Source organism: Marmota marmota, unplaced genomic scaffold (genome assembly GCF_001458135.2).
Source record: "Marmota marmota marmota unplaced genomic scaffold, marMar, whole genome shotgun sequence".
NCBI lineage: Eukaryota > Metazoa > Chordata > Mammalia > Rodentia > Sciuridae > Marmota > Marmota marmota.
Genome location: NW_026000229.1, coordinates 8,290,693 through 8,312,200, shown reverse-complemented (window position 1 = coordinate 8,312,200; position 21,508 = coordinate 8,290,693). Strand labels below are relative to the sequence as shown.

At 50.5% G+C, this 21,508-nt stretch overlaps 1 protein-coding gene and 1 long non-coding RNA gene across 4 annotated transcripts in view; one reads left to right on the top strand and one right to left on the bottom strand.

The window, feature by feature from the left end:
* Positions 1 to 21,508, top strand: part of Ccdc33 (coiled-coil domain containing 33) — a 105,328-nt gene that overhangs the window by 28,326 nt on the left and 55,494 nt on the right. Inside the window, exons 4-6 of the mRNA XM_048793014.1 lie at positions 12,259 to 12,392; positions 16,244 to 16,353; positions 18,447 to 18,563. Coding sequence (XP_048648971.1) covers positions 12,259 to 12,392; positions 16,244 to 16,353; positions 18,447 to 18,563 — 361 coding nt within the window. The remainder of the gene's footprint in view (positions 1 to 12,258; positions 12,393 to 16,243; positions 16,354 to 18,446; positions 18,564 to 21,508) is intronic.
* Positions 1 to 21,508, bottom strand: part of LOC125613296 — a 57,715-nt gene that overhangs the window by 8,063 nt on the left and 28,144 nt on the right. For 2 of the 3 annotated variants that reach the window (XR_007343811.1, XR_007343809.1), the window contains 3 exons: positions 17,070 to 17,192; positions 11,410 to 15,028; positions 120 to 11,198 (listed from right to left, as the gene is read on the bottom strand). This is a non-coding gene — a long non-coding RNA (uncharacterized LOC125613296). Of the gene's footprint in view, positions 1 to 119; positions 11,199 to 11,409; positions 15,029 to 17,069; positions 17,193 to 21,508 lie in introns of those variants that run through there. The other variant, XR_007343810.1, reaches the window with a different exon arrangement.

Below are 21,508 nucleotides of genomic sequence, written 5' to 3'. Positions count from 1 at the left end.
TCAATAGTAGAAAAACAGCCTGATTTAAAAATGGCCAAAAGACAGCGGAGCACAACAGACACTAGGATGGCAANAAAAAAAAAAAGCCAAAAAAAAAAAAAAAAAAAAAAAAAATGGCCAAAAGAACCTGAATAGACGTTTTTCCAAAGAAGACCTACAAAATGGCCAAGAAGCATGTGAAAATGTTCTCAGCATCACTAGTCATCAGGGAAACACAAATCAAAACCACAAGGAGATAGAGTGGCTGCCATCAAGAAGTAACAAGTGCTGGTGAAGATTGACGGAGGTGGGGTGGGGGGATCCTCATACATTGGTGCAACCATTATGGAAAACAGTATGGGGATTCCTCAAAAAATTAAAATAAAATTACTGTAGGATCCATCAATCCCATTTCGGGATATGTATCCAAAGAGATACCTGCACTCCCATGTTTATTATCACTATTCACAATAGCCAAGATATGGTGTCGACCTAAATGTCCATCCATTGGTGAATGGATAAAGAACGTGTGAGATACATTCAGTCATAAAAAGAAGGAAATTCTGCCACTTGTAACGACATGGTTGAACTTGGAAGACAGACATTATGTTAAGTGGAATAAACCAACCACAAAAAAGACATACTGTATGACCTCACTTAATGTGAAATCTCAGGTGAATCTACAAAAGCAGAGAGTGTAATAGTAATTGCTAGGGGCTGAGGATGGAGTCAAAGGGTACAAACTTCCCACTGTAAGATGGATAAGTTTTAGGAATGTAACATGCAGCATGATCACTATAGTTAGCAACACTATTATGTCCTTGAAATTTGATAAATCTTAAGTGTTCTCACTATACAGACATAAAAAGACTATACATATGAAGTGATGGATGCGTTATCAACTTGATTGTGTAGTATTCATTTTCAGTAGATATGTATATCAAATCAGCATGGTGTAAATTTTAGATAAAATTTTTATATGCCAATCATACCTCAAAAAATCTGGGGAATATGCCTATATACATAAACTTTCACATTCTTTCTAAACATTTTTCTCATCATTATTGTCCTGTTTTCTGGTGCCCTAAGTTTAGTTTCCTGGCTCGGTTTCCTGCTGTATACCATCCCATATTGTCCCTCCTCAGGGAGGACAGACTGGGGGGTCCTGTCTCAGGCTCCTTCCATTTTTTCTGGCTTTGTTTCTTCTCCAGCAGGCAGGCCCATAGTTGGGGTGCTCTCTCCACGAGAGACACACAGGCCTGAAAGGGCCCCAAAGCCCTCCATGTGGCAAGCTGAAGAGTGTTTAGGCCTGAAGACGGGGACTTCTTTATTTGGGGCACAGTCACTTCACCCCTCTGCAGGACCCAGCCTGGAGCCAATCTAGCATTTGCATCCTCCAGTCTTAGCTAGTCCAGCCTGGCAGATCTACTTGGCTCATCTGTGGTTCTGCATCTCTTCACAGAAGCCATGTCTGCTTCCAATGTGACCCAGCTTCTGCACTGAAACTCCTTTCTCTAGAGTTCCTAGTGACCACCCTGCCTCACCAATGGTATCTCATCTTATGCAACCTCGCAGTGGCATTAGCCCCTAGTGACCACTATTTTTACAGACCTTTTTTTTCTCTTGGTTTCTAAGACACTGCACTCTCCTATTTCCCACTATGACCAGACCTCTTTGTCTCTTCTACCTGGCACAAAATGTTGGCCAGTCTAAGGTTTCTACCTGAGGCTGCTTTCTCTGTACTCTCCTTCTCTATGAGATCTCATCCCCATCCCGTCCTCAGATAATGACTTAAAAAAAAAAAAAAAAAAAAAAAAACCTCCCATCCAATCTATCAACAGAGTGTGTCAGGTGTCAGTGTCTATCTGTCTCTCCCTCTCTGTCTTTTTTTTTTTTTTCTGGTACCAAAGATTGAACCCAGGGGTGCTTATCCACTGAGCCATCCCCAGCCCTTTTTATGTTGTATTTTGAGACCTGGCCTTGCTAAGTTGCTGAGGCTGGCTTTGAACTCTCAATCCTCCTGCTTCAGCCTCCCAAGTTGCTGGGATTACAGGCGTGCACCACTGTGCCCGGCTCAGTGTCTCGGTTATCTCTTGAATTTGGCTGCTTCTCTCCACCAGCTCCAACTGGCAGTAAATGTTAATGAATGAATGAATCTGGCCCTGTTTCTAGATAGTTGTGTGGGTTTGGGAAAGTTACCCCACTTTTTGATGCCTAACAGAAGAAAGCCATAGGGCAGTGGAAACAAGCCAGATTGGAATCAGGATGCCAAGTCTGGCCCACTAACCCAACTACCTGTGTGACCTCTGGCTAGTCCCTGTCCTCTCTGACCTCAGTCTGCCCATGCCCAGGATGTAAACTTCAGCCTCCATGCTGGTGCAGACTGGCTGGCCTAGGAAACCATCTCAGTTTGTTAGAGCCCCAGATGGGCCACTTGAGATAGATGCCACATCCAGGCCCAGTCCCAGAATATCTCCTGGCTGATCTGGGTCTGGCTAGAGGCCCTGGTGCCTGACCAGTGTCCATCACCTGTCTCCCAGCTTGACACAGAAAGACCTGCCAGTCAGAGCACCGTAAGGAAAATAGTGACACTGACAGGTGGGAGTGCCCCAGTGGGCAGGATGGCTGTAGGGGAGGAACCAGCCAGGAAGCAGCCTGTGGATTCTAACCCCAGGCCAAAGGCTGGTGGAAGGGCTGCCAGTGTTGGCAGCTGCTGCTTTGGCTGCCCAGACCTAATGAGTGGTGACAGGGGCAGTGCTGAGAAGGGAGGGCACGGCTTCCTCTGTGCACATGGGCAGGCTCCGCTCAGTTGGGGCAGAGGGTGGGCAGAGGGCCCATCAGGGCCACATGCAAAAGAACTTGTGTTTTTATTGTACACCTGAGAGCCCTGACCTGGGCCCCATATTAAGTCTGTTCTAGTCACAGACTGAGCAGACTAATGGGCACCGAAAGGAGGACAATTGCTGGAGGTCTTGGTAAAAGACAGATGTTAAAGATGTGCCTCCCATATACTGGCAAATATGTCAGGGGAGTATGATTCATGTAACTAAATTGTCACCCAGTCCTGTGGACTAGGTATTTTATCCCCATTTTACTGGTAAGGCTCAGAGCATTTCCACAAATAAGCCAAGTTCACAGAGCTGGTGAATTCCTAAGTGAGGCTCCAGAATTCTCAACTCCAGAAGTTTCTTTCCCCTGCATTCCCTGCCTCGTCGTACAGCAGTTTCCCCTCTTGGAAGAAGACTGTTGGAATCAGGATCCTGACCCATGCTTCCGGAGAGAGACAGTGAACACTCTGGAGACCCCTCCTGGACTCTGGGCTCCCCTTTCTCCTGGTCATGGACTTTGACCAAGAGCTCCAGAGGACAGGGATCTGGATGGAGAGGATGGAGACCTGGCATGACTCACAGGTGACCTTTGTCTCAGCAGCCAGATGGTTGGGTTCAGCAAAACTAACAACGGAATAAAGCAGCCCCCATTTGCAGATAATGTCCCACTGTAAGCTCACTGGGAACTCAGTTCTCTATACACTCTGGCTTTAACAGAGCTGCCCTAGAAGGCAGGCTCATAACCCCATGTGATAGCCAAGAGGCTGAGGCCCAGGGGCATGAAGAGATTGGTCTGAGGTCCTGCGGCTGGACAGCAGAGTGGAGCAAAGGAAGACAACTGTTACAATCTGACGACTCATCCTTTCCAAGCAGGATGCCCCTGGGGGAAAAGACAAGGTTAGGGAGCAGGCCTTGGGTGGAGCCTGGAAATCTATCCCCTCTGCTGGGCCCCAGCCCTGTGGCCTGTTTTCCTGCCTACACCTGCTCCTTATTACTTTGGTCCCTTGAGGCTCAGAACCTCAGAATTTTTGTTCAATAAGAACTTTCCTGTATCTCAAAGCTATAAACACAGCTGGTGTCATTGGTTAAAGGAGGGCTGGACTGAGACACCCCCACCCCCAACCAGACTGAAATTACAAGGATTCTTTCCAGATGTTCCCCATCACCTCCGTTCAGGGCCCCTGAGGTCTTCTCATGCCTGAAACATGAATTCAGACCCGAAAAGCATGAGCTCTCCCCCAGGGTGCTGGACTCCTGCAGAGCAGCCCAAAGGGCAGTGCCGACTGGGAGAAAGTCCATGGAAATGTCAGGTGGTAGGCAGGCCAGGGGGCCTTTCCGGTGTCCTTATCACATTACACTTGGGCTATCTCCTGCTTATTCCTGAGCACATGCAGAGCAGCTTTCCTGGCTCCTCCCTCCACAGACACCATGAACAACCAGGGGCTTGATCCCCCTGTAGGCTTTGCCTGGCCTCCTTCCGCCCTGCCCCACCCACCATGGGCTTCAGGGGCAGAGGCCAATTGCTCTGGCACCTGGCAAAGAATGAGGTGCCAGACTGGACAGGGGATGGGTTTCTGGGTTCCAGCTCAGCTTCTCCTGCCCTCTGTCCTCCCTATTTATGTCACCTTCCATCCCTCCACACACCCAGTAAGCGTCCATCAGGAGAAGCCACACCAGGCATGCCAAAGTCAGTGCCTTCAGGGCCCAATCAGTTACATAAACCCTGGAGTCAGCTGGTGCATGATAAAATAGAGAATAGAAGAGACTGGCAACCCAGCCTCTAGTCTCCTCCCACTAATTCCTGACTTGGAGGAATGGGGGCATGGTTTGGTTTTTGGTTTTTGGAGAGAAGCAAGAAATCCAGATTTCTGTGCAAAAATTGGCCAGGTTTTTTCATGCAGGCCAAACAGCTCTGGTCAGTTAGAATCTTTGCAATGGCCCCTCATTGTCTTCCCCTCCTAAACCCTCAACCCATGTCAGACTCAACAGTCGCATCCAGATTCACTGACTAGTCTTCTCCAGGGCAATGACTTCCGGTACTAAGTGCCTCTACTTGTAGGAGTAGACATCTCCCCCTTATCTTCACTTCTAGAATGGTCCCATGACCTGATTCCTCCCCCGTCTCTGGTCACTGTACTGTGGGATCCTTTTTGTCCTATGACTGTAAATGTCAATGTCCCCTGCTCAGCCTCTCCTGGGCATCTCTGCTTTCCCTGGGATCTCCCTCAGGTCAGGTTCCCTGGCCATCCCCAGAACCCCTGTATCCAGCTCCAGTCTCTCTCCTCAGCTCCATGGACCCACTTGTCAATGTGCATGTCCACCTCAGACTCAGCCTTCCTAGTTGACCTCCTCACCCCTCCTCTAGGAGTCCACCAGGTACCTGGAATTTTGAGACACAGAGCACTGTCACCAGGGAGGAGCCAAGCTCAGGAGGTAGCGTCCTGGTCTGCAGTGGTGGAGCCAGGAGCCGGAACTCACAGCCTGGCCTGTGAGCCCTAGTGCTAACCCACCTCTCCAGCCTTCAGCCTAGATGGCCTGGGAATGTTCTGGGTTCCATGATATTTATCTTTGGGAAGGGCAGACCATAGTCTCCCTACTCCCTGCTTCCACACAAAGATGGGAACAGGAAGGCCTTCAGCTGTTAGATGTGACCCTCTCTTCTCCTGTTAGTCATTGTCTGACTTCCTAGGCAACTCTGGGCCTGAAGAAAGTGCTGGGTGTGTGTTAGGGCTGTTTTGTGTGTGTTGGAGAAGTAGGGGCCTGAGACCAGCCCAAGACTGTGGCTGGGGTCTCAGAATGGTTCATGTGGCCATCAGAACCAGAACCAAGATCCAGCCACAGGGTTCTTGTCTGGGATAGAGAGACCAAGATCCAGGCTGAACTAAGGCTCTCAGGGCCCAGGCCCCATAGCATGGCTCTGCTTCCTCCCTCCTCCTTGGAGATATGCTGTTGTGATAGCCACTGGAATCTGAGCACCCCTTCTAGCCAAGAGCCTCCTTCAGGGTGGGGCTAAGGAGCTGCCACAGGTCCCAGCACAGGCCCAGGGACTGCCAGGCAGAGCCACAGAGGACAAGCTGTCCTGTCTCCCTGTGCTTTACCACAATCCATCTCGCTTCCTATTCAACACTCACTGGGCCCCGTTGGGCCCAGGCCAGGATCTGGAAACTGAGCTCCTGTGGTGACCAGACAGGTCCCTGCCTCTGAGGTGCTCACAGTCTAGCAGTAGGTGCAATTACACAGGTAACACTGTCCCTACTTACTAGTCCTTTGCCCATAATCTCCCCAGAAGGCAAGTGAGCAGGCTCTAGCCCCTAGCACTTGGGCACCATGGAGGCTGGTCTCTTTGGAGTGACAAAGGGACACCCAGACCTCAGAACTTGGACTGAATATTATCCTAATTAGGCCAGGAATAACAATCAGAATGAACCTCCTTCAGAGGTTGGGAAGTTCACCTTCATGTCTGGCCCAGTTTCCTCCTGCACAAAACTTCCTACACCAAAAAGGGGTTGCTCAGAAGAGGATGTGCAGAGCAGCTGATGAGTTGAGAGAACCCTAAATCATGGAGAGATCCTGGGAGTTGTCTCACCCAGGCCTACACCTTGCAGAGGGCACTGTAATTCCATCTCCATAGAGTCGTGGTGTTGACCGACAGTGGTCCCTTCCCCCTCCACTAAGAAGATGGTCCCCAGTGTCCCTCACCAGCTATGCCACAGGGTAGACCCCAGTGTGGAGCTCCAAAGGCTGGAAATAGTATAGACGGGGGATTCTTCTTGGTCCTGCACTGTCCCCAGCCTCAAACAGAAAAAAAAAAAAAAAAAAAAAAATCTGGAAAACTAGAAAATTCCCTTTCCAGGAAAGGGTTTAAGGTGTGACAATGTCCAACTTAGGAGGCCTGAATCTAACTTTGTACCAGTCACTGTGCAAAGTGGCCTACAGTTCTTTTTGGGGCCATACTAGGAGACTATTCCTACCTTGCCCACCTTCCTGAGTGCCATGGGTAGGGACCAGGGCTGCTTGTTGCCCACGATGCTCCCCAAGAACAGTTGGGGTCATTTCAGGTGAAGTGTGGGGAAGGATGGGGTAGAGGAGAGGCATTTCAGTTTTTTCAGAGAGATTTTTGCCTTTACCAGAGTTCCTTGGAATGTGCCCTTGCCTACTCCTCCCTGCAAGGGGAGGATCTAGGCCCAGGCAGATGGGGCGTCTTTGGTGTCCAATTCATACCTGCCTTGTGCCAGAGACCATTATTCTATAAATTGAGGCCCACCTGTAGTGTTGTAGCACCATCAGCAATTAGTGATGGTTCATTAGACTCCAATTAATAATGAAACCCAGGATGAGAGCCCATCATTTTGCTGAGAACCACCATGCTCATGTCTTAAGTGGAAGCTTCCAGAGAGCTCAGAGTCCACAAGGACCAGTTGCCTACCCTCAGTGTGGGGCTGGGGAGGGGTACGGTGAGTGGGGCACTGTTGGTGGCTGAGTCCAGACAAAATGAGGGAGGGTGAGAAGAGAGCTTCAGGCTGGATTCTCCCTTCTGGATTCAGTACGTCTGCTCTTTGAGCATCTCTGGGTACAACTTCCTACCGAGCATTCCCAGGGGAGCTTGGCAAAAAGCCCAAAGTGTGAGGACTTTCCCCTGCTGCCTGTCTGGCTTCAGAGGACACTGCAAAGGGGCATGGAAGGAAGAAGGCTTGAGAGAGAGCTCAGTCAGGGAGGCCCATAAGCTTCTCTCTTCTGATTACCTCAATCCGCCAAACCTGGATCAGCCAGACTGTCCCTCCTGTGACTTGTGCATGAAACCAGCTCCTGGCCTGCTCTGAGCCTTAGGCTCTTTCCTCCAGTTCAGAAGATTCTTTTCTCCATCTCTGTGAGTCTTGCCCCCTTTGTGGAACCTTCTTCCCTCACTGGTCCAGCCAGTTAGGCTCAGAAACAGGAATGCAGCCTTTGACCATCCTCTTCGGATGACCCTCTCTGTAGAGCCAACACCCCAACTCCTGTTCCTGTTGCACAAGGCTAGGTTTCTGGATCAGGAAAAGGTCATTGAGTTTTTTAGTGCCTTCCAGGGATGGAGGGACTGGCCTTGGACTCTGGCTATCTCTTGTACTTCTAGAAGATGGGAGAGGCTGGCCTCCCTGGCTCAGAGGCTGGCATGGAGGATTCAGGCAGAGGAAAATTTCCCTGTCTTCTCAGACAGAGGTTCAATTATGACATCCCAACTGCTGGCTTTCTAAAGGACTCTCAGTCTGAACCTATCCTCCCATCTTCCTCTAAGTGTCTCAGGTGGGCCAGCAATAGGGCCATGGTGGACCCTGTCAAAGGGTCACAAGACCTCTTGTCCCACTGTCCATCCATCTAAAGATCTTCCCTTTGTCTATCCTTTTCTGTGCCTGCCTATTTCCTTCCCAGGGGGCATCTGAAAACATCCTGGGATCTTGCCCAACCAGGACCCCAGCAGCCAGTATAATCCTGAATTTAGGCCCTTCTCTTTCCTTTGACCTCCTGGTGGCTGCCCTGTGATGGGCACTCGGGACAAACTGGCCTGCCTGTATCCCAGATTACCAAAGTCCTGCCTGGTAGGAAACCAGACCTTGACAGTTGTGCATGTTTTGATGTTTTGAGGGGAGTGAGAGGCCAAGAGGGCCAGGAGGACCAGCAGGGCAGCTGGCAGAGGTGGCTCAGGTGTGAATAGGAGACCTTGAGGCAGTTTGAGTGTTGGCCAATAGGGTACTAAGAATGGATGACACTGAAGCACACAAACCTCTTTGGATTAATGGGGGCAGGGTAGAGGGCTGGGGGAGTTGCCCCCTGGGGGTGCCCAAGCTCCCTTTGTGTCTCCATCGATGTCCTGTGCTTTTCCACTGTTCACCTCCACTCGGTAGCAGACATGGGAACCAGACAACACATCTTCCCTTAGTCATGACCTTGCAGAAGGAAAGAAAATTTGTTCTCATTCCCTCCCACTCACAGCTGTGCTAAGGCCTGGCTCCTCACCTTCTGCTGGAGTGGGAGTGAGCCCCAGGGATCTCAGGCTCCGAGACTGGGGTTTGTCAGAGACGCTTCACACCACTCTGCACCCTGGTGGAGGGCTGGGCTGGATTTCTCTCAGCTTGGGGCCCAGAACTGCCCATCCTGCCCCTGATTCCAACCCCAGGCCCACCCTGCTAGAGCTGAATTAAGTCTGAGCTCCCAGACAGCAGGCCTCACTGTTGGTTCTTCCTGCCCCTGACTGCCTGGCGCCAGGCTGGAGGGTCAGGGCAGGGCTTTGGGGACAGGGGGGTGGAGTTTCTGTCCTTGCAGACAACCTACAGGGATGCAGGTCTTGGAGAGGCCCCAGTGGGCCCCGAGGTTGCACTGAGAGCCCTGAGGGAACTCAGGACCTGGAGACCTAGAACTCAGGAATGTGTTCAGCTGGGGGTGCAGAATGGGGGCAGGGAGTGGAGCATAAGCTGGTTCCCTGCTCCTATTCTGTAAGAAATCAGAGGCCCCCTCTTACTCTCCAGTTTCTAGAATCACATCAAGGCCCAGAGGAATCAGCTGTGCCAGGAAAAGCCATTACCCTGACAGCCTCCCTCCACCTGCTAAAAGCTTCCCTTCCCCGGGGGCCTCCCTCTCATGATCCATCTCCCTCACCTAGCCCTGGCCACCTCTTTGGTGTGTATATTCAGGGGGGAAGGGAGACTTAACTCCTTCTAGGACTGAGGAGAGTCAGCCCTTGGCCCTGCCCCATAAATAGTCCCATCTCTTTCCACCTTGAATTCCTCCTGCCCACTTCCCGGGAGCTCCTGTAAAGAAGGGGAAGGGAGCAAGGGGCCACAGAGATCAGGCCACAGTAAGAGGGGGCCTCTGATTTCTTACAGGAAGACAGGCTGGCAAGTACAGCTCATGGATTCCAACCCAAATTCTGTCCCTGTACTGGTTGTGACTTGGCGCCTTTGGTTCTCTGGTGCATACAGGGCCACTTGAATATCCCTGGGGGATGATGAGCTAATGTCATTCTGTGACTTCTGGGGTGTATAAGGACCCCTTCCTTCCTCCTGACACAGGAATGCTCCTGTGTGCTCTTCTATGCTCTGCCTCATTTAGGTCACTGCTGGGGGAGACCGTGAGGCCTGATCCTGCATTCATGCTACAAGGGAGCAGGGGTGGGCAGGAAGGACCTAGGAGAGCTCTGAGATCTCTGACTTTGGGTATACTATCAGGATGGCATGAGAAGGGCCTTATATTGCACCCACCCCTCAGTTAGCCACAGAGAGGAAGGGGCCCAAGGGGTGAAGGAGGCAGGCTGAGTTCCACTATCTGCCAGGCTCAATGCCTTGACCTCTCCAACCTGGCAGCCTCCCACATGCCCCAGGCCACAGCAGCCCTCTGTAATTATAGGGAGCCCATTCTATCCCTCAGGGCCCACAGGACAGGTGGTGTCTGGACAGGTCTTCAGCTCTCTGGGAGTTGCATCCTTCCTATCCCAGTCCTCCCTCAGGGCTCACCTTCCTTCCCCCTCATGCTGCCCTCCATCAGGTCCCATTGAGAAAAGACAAGGTGGTTCTGTATCACAAATAAGAGAAGCGCATGAACTGGGGCCTCCTGTTTGCCAAGAGTGTGACATGCTTTCCTTCAGATACTCAACTACCCTCTGTGGCAGGCACTAGTTAGAAGAGCCAAGGCCCAGAGGGGAGCCAGCCACTGGGGAAAACACGGGCTTAACCCAGATCTCTGAGCTCCAAAGCCTGTGCTTATCCAAGGATTTCACAACTCAGCCAGGGCAGCCAGGGATCCCCAGGTGTAGAACCAGAATGGAGTCATCAGTTTTCAATTAATGAAAAGAAACTAGGCCAGAGCAAAGGGGCAGGCCGTGAGAGGGTCACTGAGGCTAGGACATTCAATGCTATAGATTGATAATGAGGAATTATATTTTACTTATATACTAGTAATTAAAAGTAATAACAGGGCTGGGGCTTGTACCTCAGTGGTTAGGGTGCTTGCCTAGTTATGTGCAAGGCCCTGAGTTCAATCCCCCCACAAACAATAACAATAGCAAAAGCAACAATAATTACTAACAGTTTTATGATACTTAAAGATGTGCCAAGCACAGCATATTTAATTCCCTTCCTTCCCACAGCGACCCTACAGGTTGTTGATGAGTACATGATCATCCCCATTTTCCAGATGAAGGAAATAAAGCTCAAGGAAGCTATGTACCTTACCCAAAGTCCCACAGTTAATGGTGGCACTGGAATTTGAAACCCAAGTGGTGTGGCTGCAGGATGCTGGTTAGAATCATTGTCACGCTGCCTCCCAGTCAAAGCAGAGCAGGAGTCCTCAGTTGACTCTTGGAGCCTCAAGATGTGACTCTCATAAGAATGGTTAGGAGCTAGGCCACAGAGTCTCCTAAGTCTAAAGGACAGAGGCAGTGGTAAAGACCAGAAAATTCCAAGCACTTCCTGGAGAAAAGGCACAGCTGGGCTGAGAAGGACCCCAGGCTGGTGTTGCTGATGCATGGAGCAGATTGGGTCTGAATTTCTGGGGTGACGGCCTGCCCCACATTCCCTTTGGGGCCTCTGAGGGTGGGCTTAGGGCTGGTGAGGACAAAACCCTTACATCCCACCTGGAGTGACCGGGACTATCTGTTCAGCTGCCTCCCCTGCTGGATGTATGCTGTGGCTCCCTGAGGTAGACTCTCTGGGAGGAGACCTCACGCCATGATTGCTGCAGCAGTCTTTTACAGCGTCTTTTACAGCCCTGGCAGAATAACCAGAACATTGTCTTCGACACAAGGAGCATTAACTTTGGCATTGAGCTGTCTGATGGCTCTGGATCTCAGGGAAGCCTAACCCAGATATCTTTGGGCTGCACTGGGATGCAGATTCAGCTCCCGTCTCACCAGGGCAGCCTGGTCCTGACAGTCTGTAAGTGCTTAAGGGTCCCAAAGCCCTCACTATCACCCCCATGCCCAGCTACAGGTGCCTGGTTATGGGTTCCCAGTCTGCAGCCTCGGGAATCTGGGTCAGAAGCATAGAGAAATGAAGACCAAGAGGCATGGACATCTGGGAGGAGTACCACACCACCACACTGTTTAGAGACCCCCTCCCACTAAACAGAACCTAGAGAAGAGGGTCAGGTCAGGAGGAGGGTCACACACAGACTCCTACAGGGACCTTCCCTGAGAACAGTCAGGAAGTCAGACAGGCATGGTGTCTGGTGTCTGAGTCAAAGTGAAGGCCGCACAGTGGCAGCAGATGGTGTGTCCCCAGAGCAGGTGGGCGGGGGAGGGGAGGAAGCCTGGCGTCCACTGGGCTAGGGATGAGAGGGATGACATGAGTGTCTATGTACAGGGTTGGGGGGACCTCTCCATGTTCTGTCCACCTTTCACCCAGATTTATGGACAGTGAATTCCCTGAGCCGGCACTCGGCAGGCAAAGTGCCTCCCTGATTCGCCCTGCCCCTCTTTCCCCAGGGAAACCACATCTAAAGAAGCTGACCACCGGGGCTCCAAAGCAGTCACCTCCGTGACCTCAGAGCCCACCAGATCCCCCATCTGGGGGGAAACAGTGAAAGTGGAGACACTCGCTGAGAATTCAGGGCAAGAAGGTGAGGCTGGGGGCTGGGTGGGCTGGTGTGTGCGGGAGGGGCTGTAACACACCCCCCCCAGCTGTGGAAGGCAGAAACAGGCTCCCCACTCAACACAGCTGGAGGCCACCTGAACCGCCTCCCTGGGCTCTGTTAAAAGCATTAAAAAAAAAATCATAATACCGTCACGCCTCATCTCCCCAGCCTGCTGGAAAAATGAGTTGTTCCACATAAATGAATGCAAGCTTATCTTTTTTATGACCGTTGTTATTATTTTCATGGTTGTTATTACTGCTGTCTCCCACTGAAATGGCACATTACAGCTTCTTGGCATGTCCCCATGCATTGATCATTAGAGTCACCACCTCCCAGGAGGAGCCATGATGCTCCCATTGCTTAGAAGAGAACACTAAGGTTCAGGGAATTTAAATAACTGGCTCAAGCTCAAGTACTCAGCAGAGAGCCTAGGATTCAGTATTGGATTCAGCACTACATGTTCTCACTGGAGCTCCTAGGTTCTAGCTGCTGCCATTTGAGGTTTTTGTGTTGTTGTTTTGTTTTTGTTTATTTAGTACTGGAGATTGAACACAGGGGTGCTCTCCCACTGAGCTACATCCCCAAGCTCTTTTTATTTCAAGACAAGATCTCACTAAATTGGCCAGGCTGGCTTTGAACTTGCAATCTTCCTGCCTCCACCTCCCCAGCAGCTAGTATTACAGGCATACCCCACCACATCCAGCCAAGTTTTGGGTTTTATTAATGTCCCTAAAATGGACACTTATTCCTGCCTATTCCTCTCAGACTATTCCTGCCAGACTGAGCCTCCAGGTACCAGTGTATGTGCACACACATGCATACTTACATCTTCCATGCTGTGGGCCCATCTAAAATCTAGTTTGGGTGACAGCTTGGCTAGGCACATAGGAGCACTGGCTGGCTGGTGCAGGACTGCTGTGGCGCACTGGCCACACAGACTACAGGTACCCAGCTGCATCCCTGGTCTCATCCAATCAGAAGACCCTCAGGCTGGCTTCTTGTTGTGGCTCTCCCCAAGAGGACAGGCTTAACCTCTCTTCTCAAAATCTTGCCAGAGACTTAGAACTCCTTTTCACCTCACAGATGGCAAAAGGCCACTGCTAGAGACTGTGGGAGGGAGAGAGGGAATGGCAGGGGAACCTCAGTGAGAGGAGAGGAGACAAGTTTGAGGTCCAGCCAGAGAATTTTTTTCTGCTTGTAAAGGGATACATGAAACTGTGTGATGGTTTGAGATGACACAAAAGAGGAGGAAAATTGGCAAAATTATGCAGCTACACGTGTGTGCCTGGGTGTGCACATTTCTGTGGATGCCTGCATGCTAGTTCATGTGTTCGTGTGAATAGTATTGTGTGTGAATAAGCACTGTCTCTGTGCCTGTAGGCAGGCATGTCTATGAGTTTTGTATGTGTGTGTGTGCATGGGTGTGTCTGGCTGCAACAGTGTGATCTGTGTGCATCTGACAGTGCATGAGTGTGTGTGTGTGTGTGCACGCACATGTGCACACACATACATGCATGTACATGAGGAAGTTAGGGGTTGTGGTGTGTGGACCTGGGCTGGATCCTGTCCTGGGCTGTACACATCTGGGGTAAGAGACGAAAGGGTGTGATGAGGTCAGTAGCCCTGGGGTCCATCTGTGCAGCAGAGAAGGGGCAGGACTAACTGCAGGAGGGATGGAGGAGGGTGGGGAGGAAGCACAGGCAGGCAGGGAATATTGGCAGGCACCTCTTTGCAGATTGAAGTAGCTTGTTGGAACCCGGTTGCTGTGGTGATGCAGGGGGTGGGGTGGGGGAGATGGGGGCCAGGCCAAAAGGCGGGAGGAGGGTGGGAGGTAGCTCAAGGATGTGTTAATGAAAAGCAAAGGGGGAGCTGCAGACCCTGGGTCAGGGCCAAAGCAGGCGGGTGTCAGAAAGGGCCTGTGGCTACACAAAGGGAGCAGCGGGAGGCCGGAAGGGCGCAATGCCCAGAAAGGAAGCTGATGAAGCGTGCTTGTAGCATGTGGACAGGAGCAGGGAGGAATGGCTGTCCACTCCCCCAAGTTACAGCTCATCTGACTAATAGAGCTCCAGAGATGGGGGTATGGGGGCACTCCTCTTCTGCTTGGCCTCAGCAAATCCCAAGCAGATCTGGGAACTCAGGTCCATCAGGAGTGAGCACGAGGGGCCGCCACCTCCACAGCTACTGTGGCCTTGATCCAGAGCACTGGAATCCCCCAGCTGAGCTCTGCCCAGGGCTGGGTGAGTATGTGGAGAGCTACAGATGGTTAGCAAGCAGGAAAATAGTCATGAGGAGCATTTGCACAGAATTGTGTAGCTTAAAACACACTCTCCTCCCTCAGCTATCCCAGGGAAGGGACAGGACTTCTTCATTTCTTCCTTCTTTCCTTCCTTTCTTTCTCTCTTTTAAAGTATGAACATTTTGCAGAGCAGGTCCATGGAGCTCAGAGAGGTTAAGTGATTTGCTAAGGATCACAGAACAAGTCAGTGTCTTAGACTGGAACTTGCATCTTCTGACTTTAAATCCCTCGCCTCAGTCAATCTCAAAGCCCTTTTCCTTTGAGCATGGATCCCATGCAGCCAGCTCTCAGCTGGTGTCTTTCCCTTTCTGTGTGTTCAGGGTAGCTGTAGGGAAGAATGAAAAAGGAAGGACAGTTGGTAAAGCCTTTGGTTTCCTTCTCTACCCCCACATCCAAATGACCCATCCCACTCCAAGTGACCTGGCTGCTGAGTTTGGGTTTAGCACTGAGCTTCGCGTTGGCTGAGCTGTCAAGGGCTGGCAACTATCCTTGGTACTGAAACCTTCCCCTCCCGTGAAGAGAGGCTCCCAAGGGTCTCAGGCACATTACTCCACCTAATCCTCTCCTTCCTGTTTTTCTATAGATCTCTCTTTTATCTCCTCCCTCCTCCATATCTCTCATTCCTCCTCCATTCTTCTCTTCCTTTGCTCCTTTCTCTTATTTTCTTCCTCCTCAAATCAGACTTCCAAGAATGGCCAGATGCCTCAAGAGTCACCAAATCCAGATTTCTCATCATTCATTTTTCTAGCTGTGTGATGGTGGCTCAGTTATAGAACCCCTCTGTGCTTCATTTTATACATTTTTAAAGCAGAGTTGGCAATACCATGGTGGGAACTTGTTGAAATAATGGTTAAAGTGTGCACATTCAATGTCTGGTACACACAGGTACTCACTAAGTGGGACCACTGTAATCTCCAGGGCATCTGTGTTTATTCCTTAAAGTTCATCCTGAAGTTCATGTCATTTAATGAGAAAAATGTTATCTTATTTGAAAGTGTTTAATAAGTGGAGTGTTATTCTTAGTGTTGAGACTAATTTTTATTTACTTGGAGTAGACTTTTATTGATAGTTGCATAAAGGATTTCTGGAGCAGATCACTTTTTCCTTATTGAGTTTCCTCACCTGCAACATGTGGGGGTTGATTCTTCTCCATCCTAAGGAGCTGGTGGGAGTGTTTACGACCAGGGCCTTCTTGCTTGCTTGTGAATCTCTGTGTGCACTTGTGTGTCTGTTGCCATGGGGAACTAGGCTTAGTTTTGGGGGTCCATCCCTGGGATGGGAATTTCCTAGCCACAGGGGAAAATCACATTTTGGAGTCCTAAATGCACCTGGAATGGAACCTTGCCTTGCTCAGAGGCTCAGACAGTTCTTGTGGAGATATGTGCACATGTGTGTTCCACACATGTGTATGATTCCTCTGTGTGGCTTGTGCCCCTTGCTCTTAGCAATATCTCTCACCCCTCACTCTCTAACCACACTAGGAGGTAAGATGTTCTATCAAACCCTGTCCTAACCCCGTGCTTAATTTTTTTCTCTCCAGATGTGATCCTAAAGGTGATGGACTATAAAAATAAAGACAAGCTGTTGTCCTACAAAATCCCCATTAAATACCTGCGTGTCTTCCACCCCTATCACTTTCAGCTGGCAAATGTAAGTCACAGCCCTAGGCTCTGGGCATGCCCTCTGGCCAGAGCTGGTGGGAAGAACTTTGATGCCCTCAAATAATCTCTGAGAGCAAACTTAAGACATCCCATGCTCACTCCACAGTATGACTAGCCTAGGGACTCAGGAAACATCACTCATGGCAGGTAGATAGAAATAATGCCCACAGGAATTTGAAATTCTCACAGACCATGGGGGTGCACCCCTGTAATCCCAGCTACTCAGGAGGCTGAGGCAAGGGGATTGCAAGTTCAAAGCCAGCCTGGGCAACTTGGCAAGAGTATGTTTCAAAAAATCAAAAAGGAGCTGAGTATGGTGGCACACACCTGTAATTCCAGCAGCTCAGGAGGCTGAGGCAGGAGGATCGCAAGTTCAAAGCCAGCTTCAGCAAAAGTGAGGCACTAAGTAATTTAGGGCTGGGGATGTGGCTCAGTGGTTAAATGCCCCTGGGTTCAATCCCTGGTACCAATAAATAAATAAATAATAAAAAAAAATCAAAAAGGAATGTATCTTAGTGGTAGAGTTACTACTAGGTTCAATCCTACTAAGGTGTGTGTATGGGGAGGGGGGTGGAATTCTTGTCCATGAAACAGCTCAATTTGCATAAAACAACTATCACATTACATGAATACACCAATGAAAGATTTCACATATTATAAAAGAAGGAGTAGATCAAGGAGATACAGTATTTACAGAGTACCTACCATGTTCCAAGTCCTGTGCTAGATGCTTCCCACATCATCTAATCCTCAAGGTGAATTACATTTTGCTTACATGAGACTGGATCTCAGGGAAAGGAATCTTCTCATCCTCGGTCACAGAGAAAGCTGCAGAGTTGAGGTAGAGCCCAGGTCATGCAGTCTCCTAAGCCAGCTCTTTCTTTACCATCTCCACATGTGGTGTTGGCAGGAGGAAGGCCCAGGAGGTGGTGGGACATGTGGCAGGTAAAGCATTCCCTGGAATGTGTCCCTCTAGGGGACAACGGAGCAGCAGCCTAGACCTCCCAGGTTAGCTTTCCTGCTCCCACCCAGTGCTGATTGGGGGAGGGGGAGAATTCACTCCTTCATTGCTCAAGTACTTATGGCACCTACTATTGCCAGACATTGGGCCACAATGAGAAGAAGCATCAGTTTTCCCTACCCTTACATGCACTCAAGGTCTCTTTCGTGAGATAGAGTAAAGAACATGTGAAGCCAAATTGTCTCTGTTCCTGTCCCAAGTCTCCCATTTACTAGCTGGATGCCAATAGAAAGCTAGTTAACTCCAGGCCCCCATTCTCTGTCAGCATACCTCCTGGCATGGTCATCTGGAGGGTCCAGTGCAATGAAGGGCAAAGTCTCAGGCACATGAGATATAGTTCCAGTAGTCTCCCTCCTCTGACTTCCTTTTTTTTTTTTTTTTTTTTGGTACTGGGGATTGAACCCAGGTGTGCTTAACAACTGCACCACATCTCCAGCCCATTTTTATATTTTATTTAGAGACAGGGTCTCCCTGAGTTGCTTACAGCCTGGCTTAGTTGCTAAGGCTGACCTTGAACTCACGATTCTCCTGCCTCAGTCTCCCAAGCCGATGGGATTACAGGCAACACGGGCTCCTCTCTCCTTCCAGGACCTTTCCAAGTAACCTTTCATCATGGCCCCAGAGGTCTTTATCTTCTGTAGGCCCCAAGAGGAACTCAACCCTAGGGCTTCACAGTGAGGCACCAGGGTCAGCAGGGAAGCAAAGATACAGAGAGATGAGTGGCTCCCCCTGGAGACCCGGCACTTGAGCTCCAGTTTGGGAGTATTACCTGGCCCCTGGCCTTCCATCCACTTATAGCCCAGGCCTCGTTATCACATCTTTACCAAGAAAGCAGGCAGCAGGGTCTTTGTGAGGGCGATGAAATATCCAAATGGAAAGCAAAGATTTATTATATTGATCTCCTTGGAAGGGCTCACAGGGACCATGAGCTTTAATTATCAGCTTGGAGCCCCAGCGGAGCAATGCCAAGTGATTGTCTGCAGAGGGCTGGATTTATGGCCAGCCTCGGCCCCTTAGATAGTCTCCTTCTTGTGTGTCTTCTTCCCCCACCCTGTCTCCAGTCTACCCAGCCTTCGAAAGAAAGCAAAGAAACTGCTGAGCCCCAATTGTACGCCACCATCGTTCGGAAGAACAGTTTCCTCCCCCGCTACGTTGGCTGTGACCACACAGCTCTAGAGGTACCCAGCTGTGGCCTTCTGGGGTGGTGGGTGGGGCGGGAAGGGGCCGGGTTTAGAGCAGGCCTTGCCCTTGACCATCTCTGACTGGCCTGAGAGAATGGAGCACAAGTGTCCAGGGAAAAAAATCAAGGAGAAAGCAACTGGATCTTTCCAAAATAGCCAGAGTAGTTTGTGAAGACAAAACTTGATCTGGGATAAAGGTGTCCTAGCCTGTCTTTCCTCATTGCCCTTGAAAGTGACAGAAATGGGGGCTGAGTGATAGCTATGCTTTTCATGTCCCCTCTTCCTGGCCACGCTACAGAAGGGACCAGAGTCTCCCATAGCCATGATTCCTTAATGTCATGGAAGTTGGGGAGAAGCACTGTGTGTCTTACCTTTTCCCATAGCCTCTGACTGTTTTCAGTCCTAATCTTCCCTCCTGGGGCAATGACCCTTGACCTAGGGCCTAGGTGCCTCAAACAAAAACTTAGGTCTCCCTGAGTCTTGCTGAAGTTTGGCTGGTCTGACAATTAGGTGTCAGGAGTTCATTCACTCATTAAGTCAGTCAACAACTGTTCACACGGCCTCTTTCATTAGCCAGGCTAGGACTGGGTCTAGCTTGGCCTGGCTTCTGCCCCTTGAATCATCACCCTGTACCCCTTGGCCCTTCAGCAGCTTCAGGAGAAACAGCTGATACTCAAGGAAGACATAGTCCATAGGGATCTGTCCCCTCCATCCTCACTCACAGCCTTCAAACTGCCCCTGGGTGGCAGGTTCATATCCACTATAGTCTGGGTACTATTCACAAGACCCAAACTCTGGGCTTCCCATAACCCAGCATGGCTGACTTAATCTCCCCAACCCCCTATAGCACTGTGAGCCTGGCAGGGCAAGAACTATTCTTGAACCCTATTTCACAGCTGGGGACATTGAGACCCAAGGGTGTAATCTTGTATAGGAGCCCAGAGCTCCTGACCCACATCTCTGCTTCTCCACAGCCAACAGGCATCCCATCTCTCCTCTTTCTTATATTTGGCTATTTCCTGGGACAGTCAGCTGCCCACTCACACACAGAAATAAGGAAGAGTGGTCACACATGGCCTTGCTGTTCCCAGGCTGCACACCCACAGGAAGGGAGTCACATCCCCAAGATACAGGCAGAATCTTGGGCCTGCAGGAGGCGCTGTGGACCTGCCCCACCCCCAGTCCTTTGACTTGTGGGCCTCTCTGGCCCCCAACACCCCTGCTCCAGCACAGACCTCTCCCTGTGTGTATGACAGACACAGCCGCATGAGCAGATGTCGCTTCTAATGGCAGACTGGAGAGCACAGCAGGAAAAGAAATGGCTTCTGTTGCTCACCAGGCTGTCACTGGCAGGTGTGCCTGGGCAGCTATCTCATTCACACATGACCAGAGCCAGAGTAGAACAGGTGGAAATTACCCCCGGCCCTTCAACCACCCCCCTCAGCCCTTACACCTGTTGGAGTCCTGTAAGTGACAGGGTCTGACAGCTCTCCCATGAAACAACACCTTCAGAGATTCCCTGGAAGGCTTTGGTGAGAGCTGAAAGGTCCTCAGGACTATTTTGAGCCCTTATCAGCTGACACACCTGTGTGGAGTTAGCTGGCAACTGAGATGGGTCCTGGCAGAGGGGCCTTAGGGGACGGTGCTGAAGGAGAGGATTCCGAACAATCCTCTCTCTGGCCCTTAAAGGTCAGAGCTAGAAGGATCATGGAGATTATGGTCCAAACCCTCAGTGTACAAGTCGGGAAACTGAGGCCTAAAGTGGAACAAAGGCTGGCAAGGTGACCCAGCTGAAATAGGCATGGCGAAGGCCTCTTCCCATCCCAACGTATGCCTGAGGCATGGTCCCTCAGCTGTACCCAGAGCCCCTTCCCCTTCCTGCTTTTATTCCTTAGGATTCTACTGTCCTCTAAGACCAACTCAGCCCCAGACCTCCCTTGGGTCAACACCTGTCTCTTCCCCCCACTCCCAGGTGTCTGCATTTCTCTTTCACACTCAAACATAGAGGCAACCTCTCCTTTCTCTGTTCTCCCTCAATAATGTACTCACTTGTCCCACAAACATATATTGAGCTCCTGCGCTGTGCCAGGCACTATGTTAAAAGCTGGGAATGCAACAGTGACTGAGCCAGGCATGGTCCCTACCCATATGGAGCCTGGGCACTAGTCAGACAGACAGAAAATAAATAAGACATAAATTAGAATAAGCACAAACTATGATGCGTGCTGTGGAAGAGGAATGCAGAGATAGAGAGAGGGAAAGGTTGGGCTGCTTTAGCAAGAATGGCCAGAAGACTGCTCAGAGGTGGCGCCATATAAATTAGAGGAGAAAAAGCAGCCATGATAAGTTGCGGGGGGTGGGGGGAGTGGCAAGCAGAGGGATCAGAACATGCAAAACCCCTGAGACAGAAACAGGCAGAACATGTTGGAAGAGTGACAGAAAGAGTCTGGAGCAAAAAGAGGGGGCTGGGAGCTAGCAGATGTGGGCAGAAGGGCCGACAGACCAACACATGCAGGCCTTGGCAATATGGTAAGAACCATGGTAGAAAGGCTGGGGGTGGAGCTCAGTGGTAGAGCGCTTGCCTAGCACGTATGAGGCTCTGGGTTTGATCCCCAGCATGGCAAAAAGCAAAATCTATGGAACACATTTAAGGAGGCCATTGCAGGATCTGAAGCAGGGGAGGGACATGATGATCCCATGCATTTCTAAGAAGACAGTTTTTACTACAGTGTGGTAAAGAGAAAGGGAAGATCCGGCATGAGAATGGAGGTGGAGTGTCTCCTGGAGACACTCCAATTTCTTCTCTGTTGCCTTCCACCACGAACGTGGAAAGTAGCACCAAGAGATGACAGAGGACAGGAGATCATCCTGGGAGGGCAATGGTGAGTGGGTGATAGCTGGAACCGGATGAAGACAGGAGCCCAGAGATGCTGATGTTAGGG